The following is a 26,086-nucleotide window of genomic DNA, read 5'->3' on the forward strand; positions in this document are numbered from 1 at the left end:
AAATACTGAGAAATAATTGAAAGGACTTCACATCAAATTTAAACCTCTCAAATGAACTTTATTCCAAAAACATTTCTCTTATTACATCCATATCTTTGTTAAACAAAAATGGAAATGGTAATGTAATTATCATCGTCTAAGGAAGATAAGTTAAATATAAATTAAATTATTGTCAGTTGTTAACAACGATGCAGCTTTGAGCTTTGTCATGTCTGCACGCTTCATAATTGGAGAAGCATTTGCACATCCAAAAAACACGGTGCAGGTGTGTCAGGAAAAAAAAAAAAAGTCACGTTTCAGAAACAAATCCCAAATCAGGCCAACATTTAATGGTGGCACTTGAACTAACCATAAGCAGAACTTATCTCATATTTGAAAAATCTACAAGCTTAACACTACTGGTAACTTAATCTGCTTATTATTATAACATCACTATATGTGCACACAATTGGGCAAGATCTGCAACATGCAGCACATGTAATCTGCTGAAATAAAGTCTTGTTGTCAGACAGGAAACGGTATAATAAGGAAGAGATACTAAACTCCCTAAAAAGCATAAAGTCACACTGGAATCAGTGTTTCATAGGTGGAGAAGAGATGGGTGAGGCACCGCCATCACAGGAGTCAGGGACCGGGCTTTAACACATGCACACTCAGCATTTTCTGTCCGAGGAACTGCCTGTGTGTGTTTTTTTCTGCACAAAAGAGATTTAATTCACATTTATCTTGTTCACAGTGCGTCACAATATAACTTTGTCACTTTTGGTCAGACTTCTTTCAATTAAATGGAAAACGCTAAGCACAGACTCTTCAACTGTACGTGCAGAGCCAAGAATTTAACCACAGTTAACTTCAGAAACTAAAAGATCATAGCTGACACCAAGTATATCACTCTTCACCAAACTCTGTTAACTTCTGTTAATGTAGCTTTGCCAGTAACCAGAACAGTTTCTGCATGAGTGTGCTAAAATAGGTCAAACTACGAAAATAAAACCTGTTTCTCACTAACGATTACCAAAAAGGTTAACGTTGAAGTCGGGATTTGAGATAACAAGAGTTCACTGCAATCATGCCTGGGTAAAATAAAGGAAGCCTTACCAGCATTTACGCAAAGATGAAAAGTGTATTTCCATTTAAATTGACTAAACTACTACAGGGCCTCTTATGTCTGTCTCCCATGGCTCACCAACTCCTCCATTTCTCCTCCACTTTGGGGAATGTTTGCTCTCGCTTTTGTAAACTTTATGACAATCAGAAATACCATCCAAAAAGCAGATTTTTGTAAACAAATGCATGTGAGTCTTCCAAGCATGTGAGACCTTGCTGAGTTAAATTGAACATTTTGTGCGCTGTGCATGTTGCTCACATTGGCAGGGTTGAGGGTATTCAGGCATCTGCTGGATGACACACTAAATGATAAAACTGGATGCACTCATGGTGCTTAAAGATGCTGCTTCTGATCAAAGCCCGTATTAAATTGTATCATTTCCACAGCTTGTGAAACTATGATGGATAGATCAGAAGTTTGGTATATTGTTGGACCAACATCATGCATGGGTGTACGATCACACTGCAGTCACTCAAAATCACATCACAACGTCCTTCGGTGTACAGCCCATAACACAACAAGCAAGTAGCTACAATGCCTATACTTCTTCACAGTCTTTCTTTCAATGCCTGTCTCTATTTTCTATCAAGCCTCTCAATTTCCATTCTGCTTGTGACCTCTCTAACTTTTCCTTCATTTTTTCATTCCTTCCTTCTTTCAGTCCCCCTAAATGATAGGTAGATAGATGGATAAGCGTCTTCTAATTCGTCTATCCACAACTCACAGCGTCTTGAGCAACAGGACAACTGCTTGGCTAGTAAGACTTAGTCGAAAAACCTTCTTTTGTCTACATTTCATTGGTCAGCTCATCAGCAAACTCAGCCATGATGTCATGCACCCAGATGTCCCTTTCTTCCTGTGAAGTGTCGACCAGGAAGACCGTCAACTTCCTGTCCCATGGGTTAGTGGCTTCCTGTATGGCCTCCAGCTGGGCAACAAGTGGTTTCTTCTCCACGTGGTTTCTGAAAACGATGGAAGCCTCCTCCGACCACTGCCTCGGCTTCACTCCTGCGGGTGGAGACAGTTATGAAGATGATGCTCTCTTTTATGTTAATGACATAATATTAACATTTAATGTAAAAAAAAAAACCTCAAAACATTCCAAAATTGCTACTTGTAATGCTAAATCATCAAATGTTGTCCCTACATGTTTTCACCCAGAATTGGTATGAACCCGATGATATAAGAATGTTGTATATTTGAATCTTGAATGAGGTTTTTTATGTTACCCCAATTCTAGCCTTTCGTTAGATCAGACTTTAAGGTGCGTCTGATGACTTAAAAATGACTTAAAATCCTAAATGGGCATGGCCCGTCATACTTGTCAGGCTCTGTTTTTATAGAATAATCTCCCTGCTGACATCAGACAATCTGAGTCTGTTGAGTCCTCTAAATCTAAACTTAAAACTGCCTTAACCTTCAATTAGTTGCTTTTAATCGATTACTTCATGACCTTGTGCTGTACGGCAGATTGGTCTAGGTATCAATTAATGTATCAAGCTCTACTAATTAAAAACCTTGTCTGTCCTGCTGATGAGATAATGGACTATTGCAACTGTTCTGATAACCTCTAACCACACTAATCAAAACATAGTTAGTGATTAGTGAGCTTTGTATTTTAGCCATGATAAACAAGGAAATAGGCCTTTTTCACAGCAGACATTTTGACTTGTCATAGTATAATGTTTGTCATGTTTGGAACGATGAGTTATCTGACCTTCCCTGTCTTGCACAGACAAACAGAGAATGGCAGGTATTGAAGCTAAAGACACCGTAGAGTTTCGGCATGAAATCAATACAGCCATCAGTCTCTACATGCTCCGCTCTACTCACCAGCCAGCTGAGCAGTGATTCCCTGGAAAGGCAGCTGTCTGAACTCCTTGATAAGAGGTCTGAGCTGGGTGCAGCTGACCAATTCATGTTTACCGTAGTCCAACTCATACACAGACACCAACCCATTAGTCAGAACTCCTTTCACTAGCACACGATGCCAGCTGAGAGAGGAGATGAAGGAAGAAAATGGATATATTTAGGCAGGGCACAACTGCTTCCATTTGGCATGTCAGTGAATATCCATTACAGTCAGAAACAAGACAGAAGGCACAACACGTACTTACTGACTCACTTTGATCAAATATTTACTTGCGCTGTCTGTTTTCATAAAATTTTATGAAATTAAATCACTGCTTAACTCACTTGTTCTCCACTTTAGCAGCATATATCTGATTCTTCTCTATGTTTAGTGGTTTCTCATCAGTCTTGTTGTAGTAAAGAATCATCTCTCCCATCAGCACCACCAGTTTGTACATATCTCTCCAGGGCTGCAGCACAAAGTGGCCTGGATGGCACGCCACTGATACATAGACATCTATGTTGCTTCCTGAGAAGAAAAATACTTGATTTAAATATGATTCTCTAGGCTACAGTAAAACCAAACACTAGACTAAAACTGCACTGAACTTGTTTTCAAAAACTAAGATTTCAGTTACCATGATTACCTGCTGGGGGCAGCTCTAGTAGTGGTGGCAGCTGGAGAGGGGATGAGGGGGATGATGGTGTCTCTGGTGGGCTGGTGGTGGTCGTGTTGCCTCCTCCGCCTACTCTGGGTCCGGATAGAGCCCTTCTGAGATGAGGCTTGGCTGGAACAGTCGTTGATGTTGGACTGCCATTGGTGGAGTCACTGGTGCTGGAGGTTTTGGTGAGTGTGGAGATCTTGACAGGGCTGTTTCAAGTGATTAATGAAGAAATTGAATAGATACATATTCTTTTTACTATTGAGAACACTTATATTATAAGAGGATTTATGACTGTTTAATTCAACATTGGCTAGACAGCAAAGGGAGAATACAGGTGAATATAAAAGCAGCAGAAACCTGTGGCTAGTCAGGAAGACATCTGGTTGCTGTTTGAACAGATCTGACTGGGCCATCTGATGGTTGAGGCTGCGGGCCGGGTCGTGGAAGTTCTTGTCAGTGAACAGGTGGACGTAGACGCAGCGCTTGTTTTCATCCACTTTGGCAACCTTTGGGGTGAATGACAAGGTGAGTGTGGTGAGTATAAATGAAGAAAGAATAACAGAGATAATGAGGATGCAACAAAGCGTAGAAGAGAAGGAGAAAGACAGATGAAAAGAGGGATGTTAAGAAATTACTATAAAAAAGTGATGAATAAAGAACAACGAAGGTATAACTTGAGTATTTTAAAGATTGTATGGACGGACAGACAATTACCTTCATGCTACAGTCGGTGGTATTGAGCACTTTCTCTCGAAGCCATTGGACAGTATCCGGAGTCCAGGATCCAACACTGACAGCCAGGTCTGCCAGACAGCACTTCACAGCCTAAACACAAGTTGTTGGATGTCATTTTCTCACATGATGTGCAGTATGAGGAAACCAGGAAGTACACACAACTACAATATGACATGGCACAAATTGTCTTTGAATATTTAGCTACTCTTGACTGTCTTTCATTGTCTGTCCATCAATGATGCTAACCTGTGGTGGGATGGCCATAAGGTCACGGAGGAACGGCGGTGGGATCTCTCTCAGCTCAAACACCTCTACAGATGCCTGGACACCGACATCGATGAACAGGATGTCTAACACTCTGCTGCCGTGCAGGTTGGTGATCTAAAAATAGAAATACAGACAGGTAAGCATGTATTTTTAATGGTTCAAAGTGGACAGAATATCCAACACAGTTTTATTTTCTACGGAGTAGATATTATTTTTGTTAGATTGATGATAGTTTCATGTATCTCTCTGCTTTCACTGTTGCAATCTTTAAAATTTAAATCTTGCCACAAAATCTAGTAGGCTTGGTATTGTAGAAATATGAGAAATAGCAATGAGCGACACAGACAATATTTTGGATGGTGATATACTTTCTTTAATTTTGATCTCTGCTCTGAAAAGTTACTACACCTGTGTCTGTCGTGTAATTGTGATTTTATTCCTTGTGTCAGTTACAGGTTAACATCAATCACATGTGAATATGTTTAATAATTCACAGTCAAGCTGTGCTGCCGGGAACAGTGCCATCTTACCTCAACACGGGACCATTTGCCTTTGTATCGAGCCAGACATCCTTTCCCACAGAAAGGTCTGGACACCAGGAACTCTGATGTTACCTGGAACAGAAACACATTCAGGTGTCATCATAGAAACCGTAGCTGTCATGACCGTTTAATTTGACTGTGCTTCCTTTGGATTAGTGAGGTTACTGTGTATGTGTAACTGCTGCTTTATGACTGCGATAAAATGATACTATAAAAGCTCACACAAATAATTCACAGGCCCACCCAGTGTGCTGAAGGTGTACACTGTAATGACATCAAAGATTAGGACTTTAGATCTATGATTACTCACAAAAGGAAAGGCTTGTTGATGTTTAAGAAAATGAAGATAACATTATCTTACAATTATTAATGGTTAATTTAAGAGTCTTGTTACCATCTTCTACATTCATGTTACACCAGTTGATTGATGACACCAAAGTTACATACAACAGAGGGCGTTACTCGTTACCCAAACAGATAAGAAAAATATATATTTTTTTCTTAACTGGATAATGAACTGTGAAAACTATTCTCAGAGCTTTTCTTCTTCTTCCCCCATTTTTCTCAGGCTGTGGAACTACTTCAGTATGAAAATATTATTACCCCTGAGAACGCTAAATATTTCAAACACACTGTCTTTGAATTTAGAAAATGCAATGCAAGCTTGCAAAAAGTGTCTGGCCTTGGTAAAAAAAAACACATTACCAGACTCAAAACTGTGTTTACTTAAACACTTACACAAAGTGTAATGACGAGCTTTAAAGGACAGCAGTGGCACATCTAGAAAAAGCATCAGCCGCACTGTGCTACTAACAGATTAAGTGGCTTGGCAATGTCTTAACTCCAGATTATCAACCTAATCTCAATCTGTCCACAACTCCGCCTGAGAGAAGCAACACAGCATGAATGCATTCACAAAAGGCTTTTGAGATAAATGTGTGAGTCCTCCTCTACTCCGTACTCACACGTACACACACCAAACTCTTGGCTGCATGATTCATTTTAACACTCATCAAGTAAAGACATATGCTTGAAGAAAAAGTACACATATGTAATATGTATACAGCTTTATGAAGGACTATAACATGTTCATAAAGGTTTATAAAGGTATTAAGTACTGTTAGTGTTCAAAAACATGGAAATGGAACTACTGAGAATGAATTTTCAATCTCAAGTAGTTTTAGACACATTGATAACAAAATCAATAATTTAAAGATACCTTTGGTATTTGTTACATATGTCACTGTAAGGGAGATAGACTCTCCAACCCTCCTCCTACATAAGCCATGCCTCTTAGATATGAAAAGATTACTACCTTTACTAGAATATGTCTGTTTGTCAACATGTGATGTCCTCTATTGTGTGCTATGTATCACTATATGAATTAAAAATAACAAGACTGTCAGTCCTCCCAGTTATGATCCTGTTTGTTTACACAATTATACTGATATAACTAATATTATGATTTTTTTAATGTAAAAAAGCTACTAGTTTTCATACATTCATTCACTGCACACTTTAGTATCACCAATTAAATGATAATAAATGTTTTTATAGATCCAAAAAGGCACAGAGACTTCAAATGAAGCATTGTGTTAACCTGTGAATGGAAGTACGTCTCTATATTCTCCAGTATCTCATTCAGCTTGGCAAGGCCTCTGGAGGGCAGCTGACAGTAGATGGTCCCATCGGAGCAGACGCTGCTGACAGTCACGTTCATATAAGCGCTGTTCACCTGACGAGAAACATTGATAGGAGTGTAGTGTTCTGTATTCTCTCACACACATAAACATGTATATAAATTTGGCTCATGTACCTGTAACGGACTGGCGAGCGTCTTGTCCTGCAGGGCTTTCATGCAGGCAGCATTGATGTTGACATCATCATCCTGCGACGTGTCGTACAGTACGACAAGAGGGGTCTGGCCTCTCTGTAGGATTTCAGCCAACAGGATTCTTCCACTTGCCATTGTCTCAAATTTCTTCAGAACAGCAGGTTCCTGGCAGAACGGCTCCAGGCCTGAACACACACACATAATAATCGTAGCACATGGGAAACATGAGGAGGAGACAGGAAGGATGAAGCAAGAAAGTGTTCTGTTTTCAATTCATGTCCTTTTCTTTTTAAGATCATTGACTTTTTCGGATTGACCTGATGTCCATGAGATTCAGACTCACCTGCCAGTTTACACTTGGTCGCCTGGAAAGGCAGTTTGAAAAACTTCTCGTGCAGCTCAAACACTTTGGTTTTGCTGATCACCTCTGCAAATCCATGATCCACATAGTATACCTACAGAGCCAAAAGCAAAGACCACAGGGGTGACTAATATTTTCTCTCACTGCAAAATCTCACAGTTCACCTTCTAACCATCCCCGTATATCAAACAAATCACTCTTTTTCTTAAAGGTCACATTTGATCTTCTTTCTATTTGTTTATCCTGGCTCATTTGCACGGCCTTCCATGATAAGTGTCCACTGTTATTTCCTGTTTTTGACCTCTCACCTTGACCTTGTCAGTCATGACCTCGCAGACTTGTGCCCTCAGAATCTCCTCCTCCTCCTCAGCCCTGACAGCAACAAGTTGGCCTGAGGATGGAGAGGCCAAAGGAGTTGGACTGCTTTTGTCCAGGCCGTAAAACTCCCTCATTTCATCCTCCATAGACTCCTGGGCCTGGGAGTAACCCTCACCAATGTATCTGTAAGAGAGGAGGAGAAACAGGGAGTGAGAGATTTATGAACTGTTGAGTCTCAGCTCATTTAAACATACAGTTGTCTTTTACCTGAGTATGACTCCATTGGTGTTGGTGGCTTCCACCACCAGTATAGAGGGGTACTCTTCTTTGGGGATCTGCAAAGAAGGCACCGCCTGGTTACTGAGCCTCCTCCCGAGCTCCTGCCTCACTCTCATGTCCTCCTCACTGGCTGAAGAGTTCCTCCTATTACAGTTCTCATCCTCTCCTCCTCCGCCTCCAGCGCTGCTACTCCTGTACAGGATGGCTCTCTTGGGGTTGTCAGGCATCGGGTAGTCAATGGTGCAGAAATCGGAGAGGAGGTGAAGGTTCTCCAGGACATGTCCGGGCAGTTTGGTCTTGTGAAATAATAGAAATATAAAACTAATTACATTTAAGGCTATTTAAACATGCATTTTCTTAAGCATTATGTAAACCTTTTAATACCTTTGTTCTACTCTATTCTTAATTGTATTATATTTATAGTGACATCAACATATATATGAAAGTGTTTCAAAATGTTACTGACTTTGTATGTGTCTTGGAACAGCTTGGGCAGCGCGTGAGCCCACAGGCCATTGGAGTACTTCACCAGCAGCTCCTCTAGTTTCAGCTTGAGGTCGGGGCTGAGGGTTGCAGGGGAGGATGGAGGGCTGGGGGACGAGGAGGACGATCGCGGAGACTGAGGAGGGTTAGAATTGGAACGTGTCCGATGGGTGTTGGGGGGTCTCTGTTGGGCTGGGGACTGCAAGGGTTTGTCTGTAGGGGTGTTTGAAGTCGGGGAAGGGGCAGCGGTGGAATTGGGGTTAAGGATTAGCGAAGGGGAGGATGCAGTGGTCGGTTCCTTGGCAGGGTAGAGAAGCAGCTCTGATGGGTTGCTGCTGCAGGTTTTCTCTACCTAGAAGAATAAATGGAAAGGAGTGATTATACAGCAGTGTGACATATTTCCCCTCAAAAACGAAAATGTCACAATTTAGTCGATGAATTGTCTTGTTAATAATAATTCATTTTTCCCTTTAGCAGCCCTTGCTTGATGATCGATGCTATATGCAATACCTGGAATACTTGTACTGTGCATTATTTTCTCATGTCTCATATTCTTTGGTGGTTCCTGTTTTAAGGATTTTGTGCATATTGTCTACCTGTGCATGTTGTGTGACTTAATTTATTGACTGGTCCTTTGGTCCTTTGCTTTCGTCACCCTGTGTGTATTCTGTACAACATAGATTGCTAATATACATAATTGCAGGTAACCTGCTTAACATGTGCAATACAGTTGATAATATACAATGATATAACATTTGCAAAGTAAATTGGACAAGACTGGAAGAATATTCAAAATTAATTATTTTGATTTCCAGAGAAAAATGTGCATATAAAATAATTATTTGTGATTATAATCTGAAAACAAAATTGCTTCTTATAATAGTAAAACATAACAAATAGCTACATTGACATAAGGAGTATTTACAGTGCATATGTGTGTCCAGGTATCCAGGTCTTTGATGGCCTCAGTGGGCAGGTCCTGCTTGTACAGCTCTCTGTAGATCTGAGGCAGCTTGGAGACCCAGAAGCCGTTACTGTACTTCCCCAGGATCTCCTTGATGCGACCCTGGACCTGCTGAGGGTTGTAGGGCTTTCCTTTCCCTGAACCAATGTTCTCATTTAGATTCGAGGGTGCTGGAAGAGTGCAGAAAAATGCAGGAGAAAAGAGAGGTTATATACACACACACACACACACATACACACACACACGCAGGCAATTACTGCTTCCACAGCTTTGATCTTCCTGCCCCTGACACTACTGGATTACACAGCGTGATTTTCCCCAAAACAAAGGCACTTAAGTCTCTAGAGGGTGAATCAAAAAGAAAAATAGGTAGAGGTATAGTTATGATGCATTTTCAGAACCTAAGTTTTGCTTCTTTTTGCCCCTGAATCTGAACTGGAACTTCTATTAAGGTTCAAATGAGGCATATAAAAAGGGGAAGGAAAAAACAGAAAGACAGACCTTTAGGCTTCTTTTCCATTAATAAAACTTTAACCGCAAAAGTTGTCAGACTGTGGAGAATTCATGCTGACTGAGTTTTACTGACATCAGGTAATGAACCACATAAAAACATAAATACTGACAAGTGCCAAAGCTTTTTCTAATTTAGTTCGTCTTAAATAAATACACAAGCTTTGCGAGATAGCAGTCTAAATGGCAGCAATCTCTGCTAAATTACCCAATCTCTTTTGCAGCACACGCCTTGCTCATTTTGTCAACATGGATATCATATGAATATAATTTCCTTCTCACTCATGGATGTTTCTTCACACACAGGATGTACAGGCTTTTCAACCAGTATTGCAGCTTTAACAGTCTTCTCTGTGTGTAGGGGCCTCAAATACCCTTTAAAAATATGTGCCTCAAAGCTATGCAGTTTATTAGAGGCCAGTGTTTTTCCCCAGGCGGGGGAAAACACTGGCCGAGCGCTTCTCAAACAGAGTGCTTCTCAAATCAGGCTACATGACAACAAACATATCCTTAGTTTAAGTAAAGGTTTGTAGGAGAGAAGTTAAAGAGTAGGGAGGCCAACCACACAAACACCTGAATGCTTATTTAACTTGAAACCTTTTAAAATACACTTCATGTCTACAGGAACATCATGTTTACAGAGATACTCAGTGGTGAGAACCAACTGAGATGGGGTTTATGTTATTTTCACCAAACTTAGAGACAGAGGGACATAATACTTAATAGATAAGACTGCACAGCGAGACACTAGATAGCTGCACTTTCTCTGGTTTAGTCTTAAATCTAAATCTCCTGGCCACCATTTGAATTGTCTGTTGTAATTTGATTCTTGCCAGAGTTTCTATTGGTTTAGAGGACAAAAAGCTACACAAAATGTATTTTTAGCGTAATAAAAAGGAGCCTGTCCTACTTACAACTAGTCTGTTGGGAGTTTCTGGAAAGGTGAGCGTGTACCTCCTTCTGAAACCGTGATGGGAGGGTCATCCTCTTGTCTGACCTGGACACAAAAGAACAGACCAAAGAGGAAGATTACTTTCTATGGGCTCAAGAAAAGAAGAAAATGTTGAATAGGACAGACTTTAAGACCTTCAAAACCTGTGACATATTCACATCTTTGAGTTGAGGGTTATTATGCAGTATCACTAAATTTAGTCTGAGGTGTTGCATGTCAGATCCTTAATCTCTTACTGTATGAGCCAGAGCGCACCCAGAGATTCTCAAAAAGGACTCATTACATCACATGGTGTGGTGAGATAACAGCCTGTCTGAGTTATGTACAAGATAAGTTGTTTTTGGATCGTCCTCAGTATCACAACTCATTAATCAAATTGAGACTGCATTGGTCTAGAACCATGGGTCATGAGAAACACAGGGTACTGCACTGTATGTGACTGCAGATTATGTACTAATACTCTGACCTAAAAAACAACAACCTGAGGACACATGGAAATATCTATATATTGTATGAAGTATCCACCTTTTTGTACAAATGACATGAGCAGATTTTCATTTCACTAGTCGTATCTTGTAGATGAGCACTGTTAAATGTTTGTACTGTTATCACTTATTCTTCCCATCCTTATCATGCCCCAATGATACAGTAGCTGCTTTGTTTAAAATGTTTACTGTTTCTCTTGTTTCGGCTCTTCTATGCCCTTCTTGTTCTTCTCAAAATCCACAATGGATACTGGCTTCACTACTGGTGCATAGTATATATGGGAAGATATAACTAAAAAGATAGAAACATATTGCATCAGGATCAATCACTAGTGATGAGCCTATGGTCTGAACACAAACTCAATACTTTGTTAAGAGATAACTGCTTTACTAGGCTTCAGTTTGTGGCAATTTGAACAACTACATTTCATTGACAACCGGGCAAACTCCATCTGCAAAGGAATGATGCAATCAGGAGCTCCAGAGCAGCTACTAGCTACTAGACTGTAGCAAAACTGTTTTCTGAAGTCTGTTAGACTGAAGACTACACCTCTTCTTTTGATTTTGAAAAAGTAACCTTTGACTTGGACGTGAACAGCTTTGTTTGATTACAGTCACAAAACCCCACCCTCATACTTTATCTCACCAGGCGGAGCCAGCATTTGCCTGAAGGACTACAATACTATCCTACCCAAACACAGACTACCTGCCTTTCACCTGTGTTGTTATTTTAGAACAAGTTTTTGTTATTGACATTTTATTAATGTTGTTTTGTGACTTTACCACTTGCACTGACAAGCATCCAATAGTCCACCTGCAGGCACACACACACACACACACACACACACACACCCACAGAGTGATAACACAGGCCTGCGAGCATGCTGTCCAATGAAAGATCTAGAGGGATCCAGAGAGATGTGCTGATTCACTCTGTGTCGGTTTAGACGCGTTAATCTACAGGAGAATAGAGCGGGGATTAGAAAGGGCTCACATCCCCCCTGCTCTGGGCTCGTGTCCCCTGCCAACACACCAGGCTTCCCACCCTGCCGCCCCATTGTGCTGTGGAGGGCCACCGGCCCACAGGACACCCATGGTGACACAGACAGAGGACTGATGTCAGTTGTTTTCACAGTGGACAGACGAACAGAGCCGTGGATGGATGGAAGTGGGAGAACCAGTCAATGAGCTGAATTAATCTTGATTCATTGTTTGAGCAATGCAGATAGATGGATATCTAGCTATGTGAGATGGCTTCTTTAACAACAATGAATCAGGTTTTAACTCATTCTAGGTTGTGGTGGATGACAGTAGCAGTCTGAAGCCAAAATGTATTGGAATGGGTATTGTTTTTCAGAAAACGAAAAATATATTTGACAAGCAAAAACAAAGAGTTAGAAAGCAGAAGTGTGAGAGTGAAGGGAAGAGAGATACTGACAGAGACAGGCAGAGAGAGAACCAGAATAAACTAGTGCACACATCATCAGCCCAGTGCTGAATAAGCAGCAGCAGGGAGGCTGTTTGCACTCAGAAACCATCCAGAGTTCAACCAGGCTCCCATTCAGCAGCAGCCTATTCTGATTCAGCTCAGACCACACAGGTGGGAGGAGAGGAGGGGGCACAGAAAGAGACAGCACTGAGAAAGAGAGGGAGGGAGTAAGAAAGAAAGAAAGAAAGAAAGAAAGAAAGAAAGAAAGAAAGCTACATATGATGGACGAACTTATCCATTATTTCTGTCATTCTTATTATTTAATTATTTGAATGTTTTTGAAAAAATCTTGACTTGCTCTGTTACCACCAGCAAGTGACACAAAAATGTAACTCACTGCTCTAAAATATCTTAAAATTATCCCCAAAGATCATTTTTAGACTTCTGTAGTTGTCTTAGACAGTTGGAGGTATTCTGAAAGCATGTTGCACTGGACAGGGAGCCTACAGGAAATTAAGTTATTCTGAGTATTTAGGTCTTTGGTTTCCTAAGAAGTGTGGAAACCTGGTTGGTGACTTGTACTTATAATTGTGCTATAAAATCCCACAAATATGTAGAGACTGAGCTTTAGTATTGGGATGTGAGCTAAAGTTGGTCTTTGGTCTGTCATACAAAAGACAGCTCTTTTTGTCTTGCACCAAACACTGTAAATTGATCAATTAAAATGGTCTAAATTCATACTGTTATCTCATTTGAAGTGAAAAGTTACATAAGCTCCTCTGTATCCCTCTGCTTATGCCTGTCTATTTCTAAACCATCTCCATCACTCACTTCTCTGTAGGTGGGTTTCCTTTCCTGTTGGATGTGTTCTGATTGGACATCTTGTTTGGATGTGACCCAGTCTTGCCCTCCGACTGGCCATCCCTCATGTCCCTCGCCTGTTTGAAGTCTCCATGTCCAGCCCCGCGGCCGCCACCTCCTCCTCTACCTCCACCTCGCCCGCGGTGGTTTGGCTGTCTCAGAGAGGTTTGAGGTTTGGCTGTGGAGAAAGAAAAAGCAAACAAGAGAAGTAAAACTATGGACATACAGTATAGACACACACACACACACTGACTCAGCTAAACCTGATGCTGAGACAGGGCAGTGCGTCTGACAAGAGGGCACAGTGTCATAGATCGTTCAATATCTACAGACACAGTAAACCCGATGAATAACCTCATAGCTCCCTCAGCGAGCCAGCAAGCAGCAACAACACAACATCACAAATTATAGATCACATCACAATGAGCTGCATTTCTCCTTTTCGTATGCTAACTATGGCTGGACAAGGTCAAGGAAATACGATTTCTTGCAGAGAGTTAGATGAAACTTACATCACTCCCATGTTTGTGCATTAATACTGCAGCTAGAGCAGGGAGTTGATTAGCTTAGCTTAGCATAAAGACTGGAAGCAGGGGGAAAAAGCTAGCCTGGATGTCTCCATAGTAAGAAAATACACCCAACAACACCTGTGAAGATCACTGATTAGCACGTTAGGGAGGAGAGGGAACACTAGCACTGAAAGAAAAATAGTTAGCTATAGCACATAACTCCCTGTAAAACCACACTTGTGGTTTTTACATTACTGTTTGTGTGCGGATTAAGCAAATGAGGTATAACTACTGAGCTTTAGGAGTGCTGGTAGGCATATTTTTGAACTTTGGAGACAGCCAGGCTAGCTGTTTCCCCCTACTTCCAGTCTTTATGCTAAGCTAAGCTAATTGACTTCCAGCTCCAGCTCCATAGCTAATGCACAGACAGGAGAGTGGTATCGATCTTCAAATCTAACTCCCGGCAAGAAAGTGAATACATGTACTTCACAAAATGTCAAACTAGTCCTTTAAAGACTTGTCAATTTTTTAACATCTTTCTAAATAGGCCTAACTTTATCTTCTGTTGCAGTGATTGCTGATATCAAATGGTATGTTCCCTATAACAACACAATTCAGGAGGCTGTGTTTGCAACAGGAACAAATTGGGTGAATCAAAGTATCTATGTGAATATAAAGTAGGGCACTGCTGGAAAAGAGCATACTACTGCACGACTACCAAACTGCAAATGCTATGTACTTACCCTAGACAAAGTTTTTTTGTTCAAAACTCTACATATAGTGCAGCCAGATTATTCTAATATGTTTACAAAGCCTAGTTACTGTAGTTACTGTACGAACAATAAAAAGAATAGAAATCAGAGTCTTAATGTCCTAATACAGCACTTACCAGTCGATCCCCTCGTCATTTTGATGTTACATCATCCACACACACATACTCAGCATGGCCAGCATGACATCACATTTCCCCTAAATGACATCACCATTATACCTTGTCATGCATAACCCTTAGTCATTTCCACTCCCACATTCTCTCTTCATTTTCACTTCCTCCTCCTACTGTCTCCTCTTTTCTCTTCACTCCTTTTCCTCTGTGAGATCTAGTATTTTCTCCCTAACACTCCTGTTTTTTTCATCCTTTCTCTTCTGGAAAAATCTCATTGAATGTTTCCAGTAACAAAACAACAACAAGCTGCTTCATCAGTCTGCCTCTTAAAAGCTGGTCAATAAGATTTTCAATAAGAGATTTTCTTTTTCTAAATCTCATTAATTTCTCCCTTGTTCCATCTCTTCAGTTTGGATATGGTACTTATATTGTATCAGCTACTGGTATTCAATCAATTAATACATCAGCCAGTTACTTAATTAATCAATACATTTTCCACACTCACACACACACACACACACACGTTTGAACGAACAGAGTCACACATGCAGGCAGGCACTAGCTTACATCCACATGCAAATATAGGCGAGAACAAGCACACACACACATACACACATGCTCAGAGCAGACGCCGCGTCACCTCACCGGCATGGACACACAGTCTGTGTTCTGTCTCTGCCTGAATATCAAAATCCCAGGTGGTGAAGGAGAAAATGAGATGGGGAGAGAGAGAGAGAGAGAGGGAGAGATAGAGATGGAGAGGCTGATTTGTGAATCAGCTGCTCCTCGCTTGCAGCTGAGTCTCAGCTGCTATAGGCTGCATTAGCCTCAAATCTCAACAGCCCACCCCACTCTCCCTCGTTCTCTCTTTCTGACTCCCTCCTTCCCTGTCATCTGTCCACCCCCTCTCTCTTTCACATATCACCATCTCTCTGCCTTTCTTTTCCTCCGACCCTCTCTCCTCTCCTCCTCCTCTCAACTCCTTGCACTACCACCTCCCACTTCCTCCTCTGACTCTCTGAGAATATTCTGCAACATCACATCACACACTCTAGCGGAGGTGAATGCGCTGCAAATAGGTCAAAGAAAAGAAAGTGCGTGTGTGCATGTGTGGAAAATGTTTGTGTGAATGCATATGTTGTTGTTATTATGGGTGTGTGTGTTTAGACAGTTACTAAGGTCAGAAAAAGATGAAGAAAGATTGTGTGTGAAAGTATAGTATGTGTTTCGTATATGTGTGTGTTTGTTTGAAGTGATTGAACTGAAACCTTTGTATGCATATAAACCTGGCACACCTGCACAGTCCTGAACACTGTGTATCTGCCCATCTGCTTATGTGTGAGTGTGTGATATTCGTGGTGCAGGAACTGCAGGTCTCCACGGAGCAACAGTTAAAACAGGCCACTCGTTCATCCACAAACTCTCGGGATACATCAAAGACAGCAACTCTCTATTGTTGCACTGTCATAGTACTACATAGTACTGCTGCAGTACTGCTGCACTGTGGCATCAGTCTCAAGAGAAGGCTGGAAAAGGTTTGGAAAATTGAAGTTGTGCTAAGGTTGTTAAAGAGGCCAGGAAAAGCTGTGGGGGAAGGAAGGCCATAGTTTACAAGATGTGATTAATTCAATCAGTCTCATATTGTGTTAAGTAAAAATGTGTTAGTTAGCATATTGTTACAGTAATTTCCAAGGAAATAATCAGCAAGATAGGTTATTAGTCCCATTTTATCAGCAGGGCTGTTAATACCATTGAGGACACTGATGTTGGGTTTTTTTTCATTTCATTTCATTTTTTCAACAACCTGTGGGGAGTTTACATTCTACAATTAAAAGCACTTGGTGAATATTTTTAGACCAACTCAATGTATCTAAATTTGACTACTTTTAGGTCAGAACATAAAAAAAATCATTATTTCTCCACCAGAAATGTGTTCCTGGCAGTTTGAAGAAGTGTGTAAAATATCCAAAAAGCATGACTGAACAGTTAACTCAGTTTTACATCATCTAAGTCATTTTAAAAAAAATCAGACATTTTGGTGTCTGGGGGAGGAAGGCATCTGACTCATGATCTCAGTACTTCAAAAATCCTACAAACTGTACCAAGCTCTTATGTTCTCTCACTTTTTCTGTTTTTCTAGACAGCTACAGTAGCTTTCTAACTGGCACAAACTGGTTGGCAAAATGTGCCTACTTATAAATTCTAAAAGGAAAATATGAAATGATGATGAGACAGACAATTTAACAGTGACAGGACAGACAAGTATTTGTTTGTCACTATGTTTTACCATGCAATTAGATCATCATAATGAAGAAAAAAAAAAGATTTGACACCACCAAAGAGCCAAGCCTTATAATGCATTTATTAATCTTTCTGAAATATTAGTTCTTAAGATAATGTCCTAATGTGTGATCTTAGATGCACCTATTTGAACATTATTTCATTAAAAATAATCCTATCTCTATACTCATATCAGCAGCACTTAGGTAATGTTGTTATTCAACCAAAAACATGTTTGTGCAAAGGTTTGTGCCAAGTATTCCTTCATTCACATTTAAATGACACAGGCCCTTTACAAACATGTATTGTACTGTTCCAGTGCTTGGATATATCCAATGGTTCAACACAAACATGAAAGCCAACACCAGTCTGTCTGGCTGTGCAGCTACTGTGCTAAAAACCGAGCTGCCAGACTGTTCATGATTCTGTCTTTTCAATGTACATGTTTATTTTCACTTCTAACAGAGGAAACTGCCTGCTGAGGTTTTTTAAGAATTAAAAGTGCAACTCTAGCTTTTAAGGATTTTGATATTTTAAATTAGCTTTAGTAGATTTGTCTGTATAATACTTATATTTAAACAGTAACTGTAATCACATTTGATCCAATACCTCACTGATTTGAAGCTACCTTGTGACTGTGTTAATGTCAGCCAGAAACATCTGTGTAATTTGATAAAGCTAAATGTGAGCTAAAATAGAGCTAATTGTGTGTTCTCCATTAGAGTTTGATAAAAGGGAGAGTCTATAAAATTACAGGTGGTATGTGCAGCTTGTGAAATTGGATTAAAGTCTCCTACTGAATACCGTCACACCATCACCTTGCCATTTTTTCACCTAAATTACTTAATGTATTAGCTCTCTGCTTGTTTTGCAGAAACTGTTAAATCCCACAGGCACAAAGGTCACATGTAAATTTTCTAACCCTCCATAACTTGATATTCCTTGGAAGCTATTCGTGTAGCCAAAACAAGCCTCCCTGTAACCAAAATAGTTGTGGAGTGTGGTGAAAACATATTAATTAACAACTATCTTAATGCTAACATGAAAAAAATTTCTGCGTATTTAGCTTGTGCTTGCTAAATGTCCCAAGTTATTATTGTCCCAATCAAATCTTACCATTGAGGACGAGTGGGGCGGCTGGTTTGACCCTCATCTGCGTGTTGACCAGGTGGGGTCGTCCTGTCTTCTTGGAGCTGCGCTGGCGAGCCACCACTTTGGCTACATGGGCCGTCTCATTGGACCCTGAGGCAAAATACACCATCTGGAGAGTAGACAGACTGATGTCAATAAGAGCAACCCCATTAGCAATAAAAGATTAATACTTTTGACTTATTTTTAATTTAGTTTATTTGACATCATGGGAGGGAGAACATTAAAGGTACCCTATGGAGTTTTTGACCACTAGCAGTGCTATGGAGCAATGCTCTACGAGTGGGTCCCTGTTTTGTGTGTATTGAGCATGAGCACAAGCACGCACATGCATGCACACGTAGCCAATGGAGTCACATTATTCCTCTCATCAATAGGTAGTGGTAATGTGCCAAGAAATACAGCAATGCGCCAACAAAAGGCAATGAAGAAGCAGAGAGTTAGCAAGTAAACATTAACATAAAAATGCAGGTTTCAATATTGAAAAATTTGGCTTGACATATGTTTTACGATGTTTTTAATGTACCTTCAAAAAATTTGTTAAATCTTGAAGATACATGCAGTGTGTTTTGGTGAGAAGCACTGAATGTAAACAGAAACTTTGTTTACAAGAAAACTCCACAGGGCATCTTTAACTTACACACAACTATGTTTAGGACAACACAATTAAGTCCAAGACTTATTTCCATTGTGGTTCTGATCATTATAGTTATAATCAGTTAATTACCTTTGTGTGTTTCACATGTATGAACTTGTTTTACAAGTTTTGGTTGTGACAGGTATCCAAACTATGCAAATAGTATTATGGCTACATTGTATTGCGGGGTTCTCCAATGCAAGCCTATTTGAATTTAGCCACATAACACCAGCACTCAATAGAGACAATATTATTATTATAATATATTATAAATTATAGTAAAAAAAAATCTGGTTCTAGTATCTTACTGTAGCAACCTACTGATAAACCCGCTGTCATCAGATCCTGAATTTAATTATTTAAAAAATTAATTAAAAGTTTCTTTGTTTTTTTCTGAAGCACTAGTCCAGTTTTTTCATTAGTTTTTTTTTAAATTCTCAGCTTCCAACAATCATGTCAACATGCCAGTGAGTATCACTGTTTAATGGACATTTTTACTTTTTTAGCTCTTTCTTCAGTTTCTTCTTCTTTGAGAAAGCAAAGCATTTATTTACTTAATTTTATCCCGATTTACTTACTTCAGGTTAGTTAGTTAACACACATCAGATGCTTGCACTTTGTTGTAAAACATTTTGCTGCATAGCATGTATAATGATGTGATGCTCCTTGCTCCTACCGAGCTCTGTTATCATCAATGCTCACACAAGGCTTTGCATTTGAGAAGGAGAAAAAGGAAAAGTATTATGTAATCATGGCTGAATAAGTGTACACATAATCCATCCCTCAACCATCCTGCACCAGCCATACACACACCTCTCCAGAGCGGTTGCGCTCCATGCGGACTACAGAGGGCATGCTGGTTAGCAGTGCATCAAGGTGGTTGTGTCCCATCTGTTTATGTGGTATCTGTTCCCCGGTCAGCTCCTTGTACTCTGACTGCAGACGGGACAGTGACACTCCACCCTTGTTGGCCTGGAGGACAGCCCGAAGCATTTTCTTCACCAATTCAACGTCAGCCATCTAAAAAAAAAAAAAAGCATTTCTATAGATAAGCAAGCAAATAAACAAAATAAAAACTGATGCAGAGATAGATTAGTTGGTGGAGATGAAGACTATCCAGTGGAACCAACCAATTGCACTTCATGTCAAACTCATTTTGATAAAAGCATTTTGTTTTTTCTTGAAAATGTGATGATGATTATGATCAAACCCATTAGGTTACACTTAACCTGAGTTCACCTTTAGTGCCAGTGTCGGACTGGTTGGGCAAGTTTGTATTAATTGCTGATCAGATTTCCATTTCCACTTCAGTCTAAATTTTGTAACAGGTTGCAACAACAATGAGAAATTTAGAATTTTTAAAGGGGGGAAATATGTTTTTATGTATAGTTACTTTGCTATAATGTGTCCCAGATACAATAATATAACTCCATTTGAAATTTTTCCTTGTTTATTTTTCAGGACACGAAGTATTTTGTACCCCTTACACATCTTTCAAGTCTAGGACAGACACTTAAGTGCTTTAAGTTCAAGATGTTACTGATTTCCCTCGTTGTACAGCCAGCACATTCCTTCCCCCTGCAGACAAACACTTTCAGTTTTCAGCTTGGCTGAAGCCAAACCGCCCCGCAGAGGAATTTACAATGTTACGTTTAAGTATACAAACCTGAGCCATATATGTCCATGAAAAGGTGATATCACACGGCTATATCGATAAATATCAATTCTAGTGGACTTGGAGACACACCCTCAAAACCCAGATCCAACTCTGCACGCACTGCAGGAAAGTCCATCATCAATTTTGCATTAAGTGTTAATATCATGTTTGGAAAGAGACACTTGTTTGCTATCCAGTTTTAGCTCCTTTCGGTCTACAAAGCCTTGAATTAAAGAATTTAAATACATGTAGGCTATTAAAGAAGATATATATGGTCGTGGTATGAAGGAGAAAGTTTTAAAAAAAAAAGCTCCATAGAAAACAAATGAAATGAACGACAGATTTACCCTGATGGCTGCAAGACAAATATTTAGGTTTCGGTATTAGAGGAGTTCAGGCCACTTGTTGATATATGGCTACTTTTTGCAGCGCAGACAACAGACGGGACAGTGAAACTATGAATGACGTAACGTGTCACACTTCGACTCCACACCCTCCATCGGGACCAAACTGTTTGGATGATGTGTTCCAGTCTTGTTCATATGTATGAGCAAAAACTGCTTTTAGAAGCTCCCGATAAACTCAGTTAGAGCCGCAGACTGTAAAGAAGCCGGTAAACAGCGCGCAATATCGAGTTAAATCCTCCTGCCACCTCCGGGACAGCGAGTCGTCAAGGTAACCAGGAAACGCGATAAAAATGCCGGAAGCAAATAAATCTAGCCTTCACAATAAAACGACAGCGATTCAGAGAAGAGTTTGTACTAAGCTTGTCTTTACACAAGATTTAACTTTGAAAGTCACAACCGGAAGACAACTTTTGTATCCTAGCTAGCTTGAAAGCTCTCGAGCCGGGAGTATAGAAAGCGACAAAATTAATAGCCGGCAAAACTTTAAAAGGGCTGAGAGTTGTAAAAGTTACTATAAATCAAAACAAAATATGCATATACATAATAAAAAAGATTCTACCTTGCTTTAAACAGACGGGGTGGTGAGGTTTGACAGGTCTGGTCCAGTCAGTGCTGTCAGCGCCACAGGGCTGAGCTGCGGCCGGAGCTCTGTCCCCGCCCGGTGTGTCTGCCAGCCGGTCCAGCACAGCCTCTCCTCCGCCGCCTGATTGGTCGGCTGTGCGTGGGCCTCTGGCTAATTACACGTCAATGCATCCAGGGGCCGCAGCACAAGACAGAGGACACATGAATTGTCACGATTTATTGCTGATCATTTCTAACCTCACTTTACATTATTTTCCTGATTGTTTAGATACACTGGATATGAAAGGAATTTCTGTTCTCAGTTCTATTTGATTAATTTTCTCAGTCTTTTGACCAAGTTTTCTATATATTTGTGATTGTAGACTCAAGTTTTATACACAAGGTGATGTAAACTTGTTGTATACTTGTTTCAAAAAAGCTGTTTACTGGACCTGTGTTATTCAGCTTTTAGTTAAGACCCACTTAGTTTTGTCCTCTGATAAAAGACAAAACCTGTACTTCCAGAACAATCCTATATACCTCCTATAAAAATTATGCATTCATTGATATTCCCAGTATCAATTGATCTCTAGAATATTTTTATTAATCGATTAATCATCTAGTCTATAAATAGTCAGAAAACAGTGAAAAATGTTCAAAGTGGTGGCATCTTGATACTATTTCTTTTGCCCAACCAATAATCAAAACTAAAAAAAAAAAAAGAATTTATAATGACATTAAACAGACAAAGCAGCAAATCCACACTAATATAAAGATCTCATTATTAATATTCCTAATAAAATAGGTTATGTTTATTAACTTCTCATGTTGGTATATTTACCCATATTTATTTCTACTTTTTTGCAAAAATATTTTTACTTATTTATTTATTGTGAATTTATTATGCACATTTAGTTAGTATCACAAAGAGAGAATTTTGCACTAAAAACGATTGTTACTTTGGAAGATACTCGCATGATTTGCCTAAATCATTAAATTGTTGTAAATTTGTGAAGCCTGCCAGATGTATAACTGATGTTATCATCTTATTGTGTAACTCTGACACTACACATCTGACACTTGTCTCTCTTGTAGACTGTTATATTTGAGACACTGTTTTGCTAGTCGTCTTCCTCATTCATATCTGAATTAAAATCTCAATAAACCAACAACTAATGAATTGCTTATGGTCTGGTCCTTTGCAGTGTGCTTTTTATTAGTAGATTTCTGTGTAAATTCTGTCAAATAGTAAAAACAAAAACCCATGAATTCAAGGTAATACGTATCTCTCCCATAGTTTTTTTTCTTTTTTTCCTGTACATTTCGCTTTACATGTCTAATTTATGACAAATATTGCCAAGTTGAGTGTTTTTGTAATTTAGAGCTCTTAGTACAGTTGCAGTAACAATACTGACATTATGAGACAACAAAAAAATGGACATTATTCGTTATATTTTCAAAGAGAAGAAGATGGCAACCCCCCATGAAAACCTCATAAAGAATAAATAAATAAATAAATAAAATTTGCAGCCCAGATGGTCAGCTGGTGATAAGCGACTGAGCCACCAGGGGCGCTAATCTTTGTCCTGTCAGGCCACCGACGCCATTTTTTTTTCCCTAGGAAAGCGAAGTCATGCACCTCCCTACTCTGCCTCTGATTGGCTAGTACTCACTGCCTTCGTTGGTTGGATTGGTTATGTTTATGTATGAGGAATTAGATTGGTTAGGATTAGGGTAATAATATCAGAATAAGCCAATCAGAGGTAGAGTAGGGCGGGTCATGACATCGCCATCCTAGAAAAAAAATTTCGGCCACCGGACGTGACCTGTCAAAAAACGGAAGAGACTACCGGATTTCCAAGCTAGGCAGCCAAAAGATAATAACAGAGGATTATTGTTTATCTGTAGGAACATCTCTAGGAGCTACACTTGAATAAACGAATTACTGTGTATGCCAGGTAAGTGACAAAATATAGCTATTCAACTGTAGCTTCTCATAAGTAGCTAGCTGTGACCTTGCGTCTTGCTAACGTTATAACTTAAACCGGCCAATGTTAACGTTAGCTATGTTACCACTAACCAGCTCGTTAATGTAGATTAATTTTAAATTATGACAGTCAGCTCACACAGCTTTATTGTTTTAAAGTCGTTTTATGTAACCTGAAGCTGTCAGTAGTAGTTTGAAAGTAGTTCAAGCAGAGAATGCAGGCATATCAGCTTCATGTATGTCATTGTTTCTATAGCTACATTTTGCTACGTGGCTAGTTTAACGTTACGCCCTAAACATAAGTTGTTTTGGGTCTTATAATATTGTATATATTGTGTTTTATGTAAATATACTTCATCAGAATGTAAAGCTAAATCATTGACTTAATGCGGCACCGGCCTTCTAACGGTACCTGGTGGGAGAAAAATCTGAAGTCAGCCACTGTTTGACAGCTGGTTATTGTTTTGATTGAGAAAGCTTCATTGTTAACCTTTGTTAAGGATTGTGTTAGGATAATTTATGTCGTGTCAAAGGCAGGAATCATGACCAGTCTAGGCTAGTCACATCGCCACTGCGAGTCTCATATAAATATAGCGAGTCACGTACAGCAGTAAATTACCTCATCACTATTTTCGCTGCGGCATGTCAAGTATCAAGCATCCGTCTGTAGCTCCTGTGGGAGACACAACAGCGAGATATTGCCCTCCCTTTCTCAGTTCAAATCGGCGGTGTGGTGACGTTTTGTGATGCACTACTTTGATCCCTCCCTGAAATTACAGTCGTGTATTGTCCTCTCCTCACCCTGGGAAAGAGGAAGGGATGTGAATGTAGAGAAAAATCAGCACTGGAATTGTATCTTTGTACTGGAGTTGTAAACATCTTAACTTGATATTATGGCTATGAATAGGAGACATTCGTATACCCCCCGGGTGAGTAACATGGACACTAAATATTTGATATCCTACTTAGTGCATCAGTACTAATTTGGATCAATTCACTTCATCAGAAGAAGCTATTGCTGTATATTTCCTATGGCAAAAATGATTTTAAAAAAAGAAAGGATTTGTGGCACTTACCATACAATGGATGCAAGATTCACCTCGCTGCATATTGTGTCTTCATTGGTTGAAATGTGTAAAAGGTAACTCTTGGTTAACCTGTAGAGAAGATGAAGTTACCGACTGTACGTTTGACCCATAATCAAACTTTTGTTCCCATTAATCTTAAGTAAAATTTATTCCAGACAGAGGATTCTGCAAAACTGCACCTCACCTTCTCTGAAAATAATAAAATCCTGTGCTACAGCTTCTATCACAGGGCTGTGATCAACCTTTTCTATCTAGTTTTCTGCCCTGTGATTTATGAAAACTGTTAGGCCGCGTGAATTCACATGTCCTTACTGCCCCATAAAAGGATTACACTCTACCGCAGTCCTACTTTGTCCTGAATGAACGTCTTTGTGTGAGAAAGGCAGAGAAACAGCTTGTTTATTAGGAAGCCTATTGTGGTCGGGAACATATGACTGGGTGCATGAGTGTGTTGCTGTGCTCCGCGGCATTAAGAGTCGCTTGTCATTGAATATTTTTGATTCCTTAAACTTCTCTTGATAATTGCTGGAAAAGGGGGAATTATAGGGCACAGCGATGCCACTCTCTCCAGTAAAGAAATCAGTTGGTGATACATAACACAATTATGTTGTGACCCGGTGGACGGTATTAAAAATGATTTGCCCCTGCATTCCTACTAAATCATGTCTACTTGACCAAGACTAAGATTTCACATATCAGATTCCGGAGGAATTATTACATTTAAACAACAGGTTTTCTGATATGTAATGACCTAATCATCCTTCTTCACTGGTCCTCTCCTTCTCCCCTTCTGTATTCCCCCAATCTTCCAGCTGACCAGCCAATTGATCAGCAAAATGAGCAGCGGAGGAACCATAGAGAGTGGTAAACCTCCAAAGGTAGGTCAATTTTCAATACAGACATGAGAAAGGAAGAACACAACAAACATAAATTAATTACTATCACCTTGTGTTTAATGACTTACAGAGTCTTATCCTCTTCTCTCTACTCCTCCTCTTCTAGATTGGCTCGGTAGTGGAGGTGACAGGAAAGGGTCAGCGTGGTACTGTTGCCTACATCGGTGCTACCCTCTTTGCCTCCGGGAAATGGGTGGGTGTCATACTGGATGAGGCCAAAGGCAAGAACGATGGCACCGTACAGGGGAAACGCTACTTCACCTGTGAGGAAAATCATGGGATATTTGTCAGACAGTCCCAGGTTAGTGAAAAAGACCAATGTATGATGTGCACATGAAGTTTGGATGATGGCGTATAGCCTCCTGTCATGTCAGTAGCTGATATT

At 39.9% G+C, this 26,086-nt stretch overlaps 2 protein-coding genes across 13 annotated transcripts in view; one reads left to right on the forward strand and one right to left on the reverse strand.

Moving 5' to 3' along the window:
• Positions 1–37: 37 nt before the first annotated feature.
• On the reverse strand, positions 38–25,865 carry tdrd7b (tudor domain containing 7 b). 7 transcript variants are annotated; one of them, XM_067580504.1, is made up of 23 exons: positions 25,770–25,865; positions 24,794–24,874; positions 24,337–24,390; positions 21,729–21,902; positions 19,919–20,125; positions 18,436–18,580; positions 13,615–13,822; positions 10,832–10,914; positions 9,369–9,577; positions 8,427–8,795; positions 7,949–8,256; positions 7,672–7,864; positions 7,346–7,457; positions 6,985–7,187; positions 6,769–6,903; positions 5,157–5,240; positions 4,606–4,740; positions 4,339–4,449; positions 3,982–4,130; positions 3,598–3,830; positions 3,305–3,488; positions 2,942–3,102; positions 38–2,116 (listed from the first exon to the last, which is right to left on the reverse strand). In XM_067580504.1, the coding sequence occupies exons 5-23, from the start codon at positions 20,123–20,125 to the stop codon at positions 1,896–1,898; spliced, it is 3,450 nt and encodes a 1,149-aa protein (XP_067436605.1). In that variant the 5' UTR covers positions 21,729–21,902; positions 24,337–24,390; positions 24,794–24,874; positions 25,770–25,865; the 3' UTR covers positions 38–1,895. The 7 variants fall into 7 exon arrangements, with proteins under 7 accessions (XP_067436605.1, XP_067436607.1, XP_067436606.1 ...); XM_067580506.1 differs by lacking the exon at positions 25,770–25,865 and having other exon boundaries at positions 24,794–24,977; XM_067580505.1 differs by lacking the exons at positions 24,794–24,874; positions 25,770–25,865 and having other exon boundaries at positions 24,337–24,726.
• The window catches only part of LOC137174951 (dynactin subunit 1-like), a 12,483-nt gene continuing 9,929 nt past the window's right edge, over positions 23,533–26,086 (forward strand). For all 6 annotated transcript variants that reach the window (XM_067580495.1, XM_067580496.1, XM_067580497.1 and 3 more), the window contains exons 1-3: positions 23,533–23,688; positions 25,618–25,683; positions 25,808–26,002. In XM_067580495.1, the coding sequence (XP_067436596.1) occupies positions 25,642–25,683; positions 25,808–26,002 (237 nt within the window). In that variant the 5' untranslated portion in view covers positions 23,533–23,688; positions 25,618–25,641. The remainder of the gene's footprint in view (positions 23,689–25,617; positions 25,684–25,807; positions 26,003–26,086) is intronic.

The sequence above is a fragment of the Thunnus thynnus genome, chromosome 22, assembly GCF_963924715.1.
Source record: "Thunnus thynnus chromosome 22, fThuThy2.1, whole genome shotgun sequence".
In the NCBI taxonomy this organism is placed as follows: domain Eukaryota; kingdom Metazoa; phylum Chordata; class Actinopteri; order Scombriformes; family Scombridae; genus Thunnus; species Thunnus thynnus.

What these genes read in the sequence shown, in the direction of transcription:
- tdrd7b (XM_067580502.1), bottom strand. An exon ending in CCTGGACACACATATGCACT is followed by an intron (nt 8,796 to 9,368) that starts GTAAATACTCCT and finishes TTATTCTTCTAG; the next exon opens with GTAGAGAAAACCTGCAGCAG. An exon ending in GACCAAGTGTAAACTGGCAG is followed by an intron (nt 7,188 to 7,345) that starts GTGAGTCTGAAT and finishes GTGTGTGTTCAG; the next exon opens with GCCTGGAGCCGTTCTGCCAG.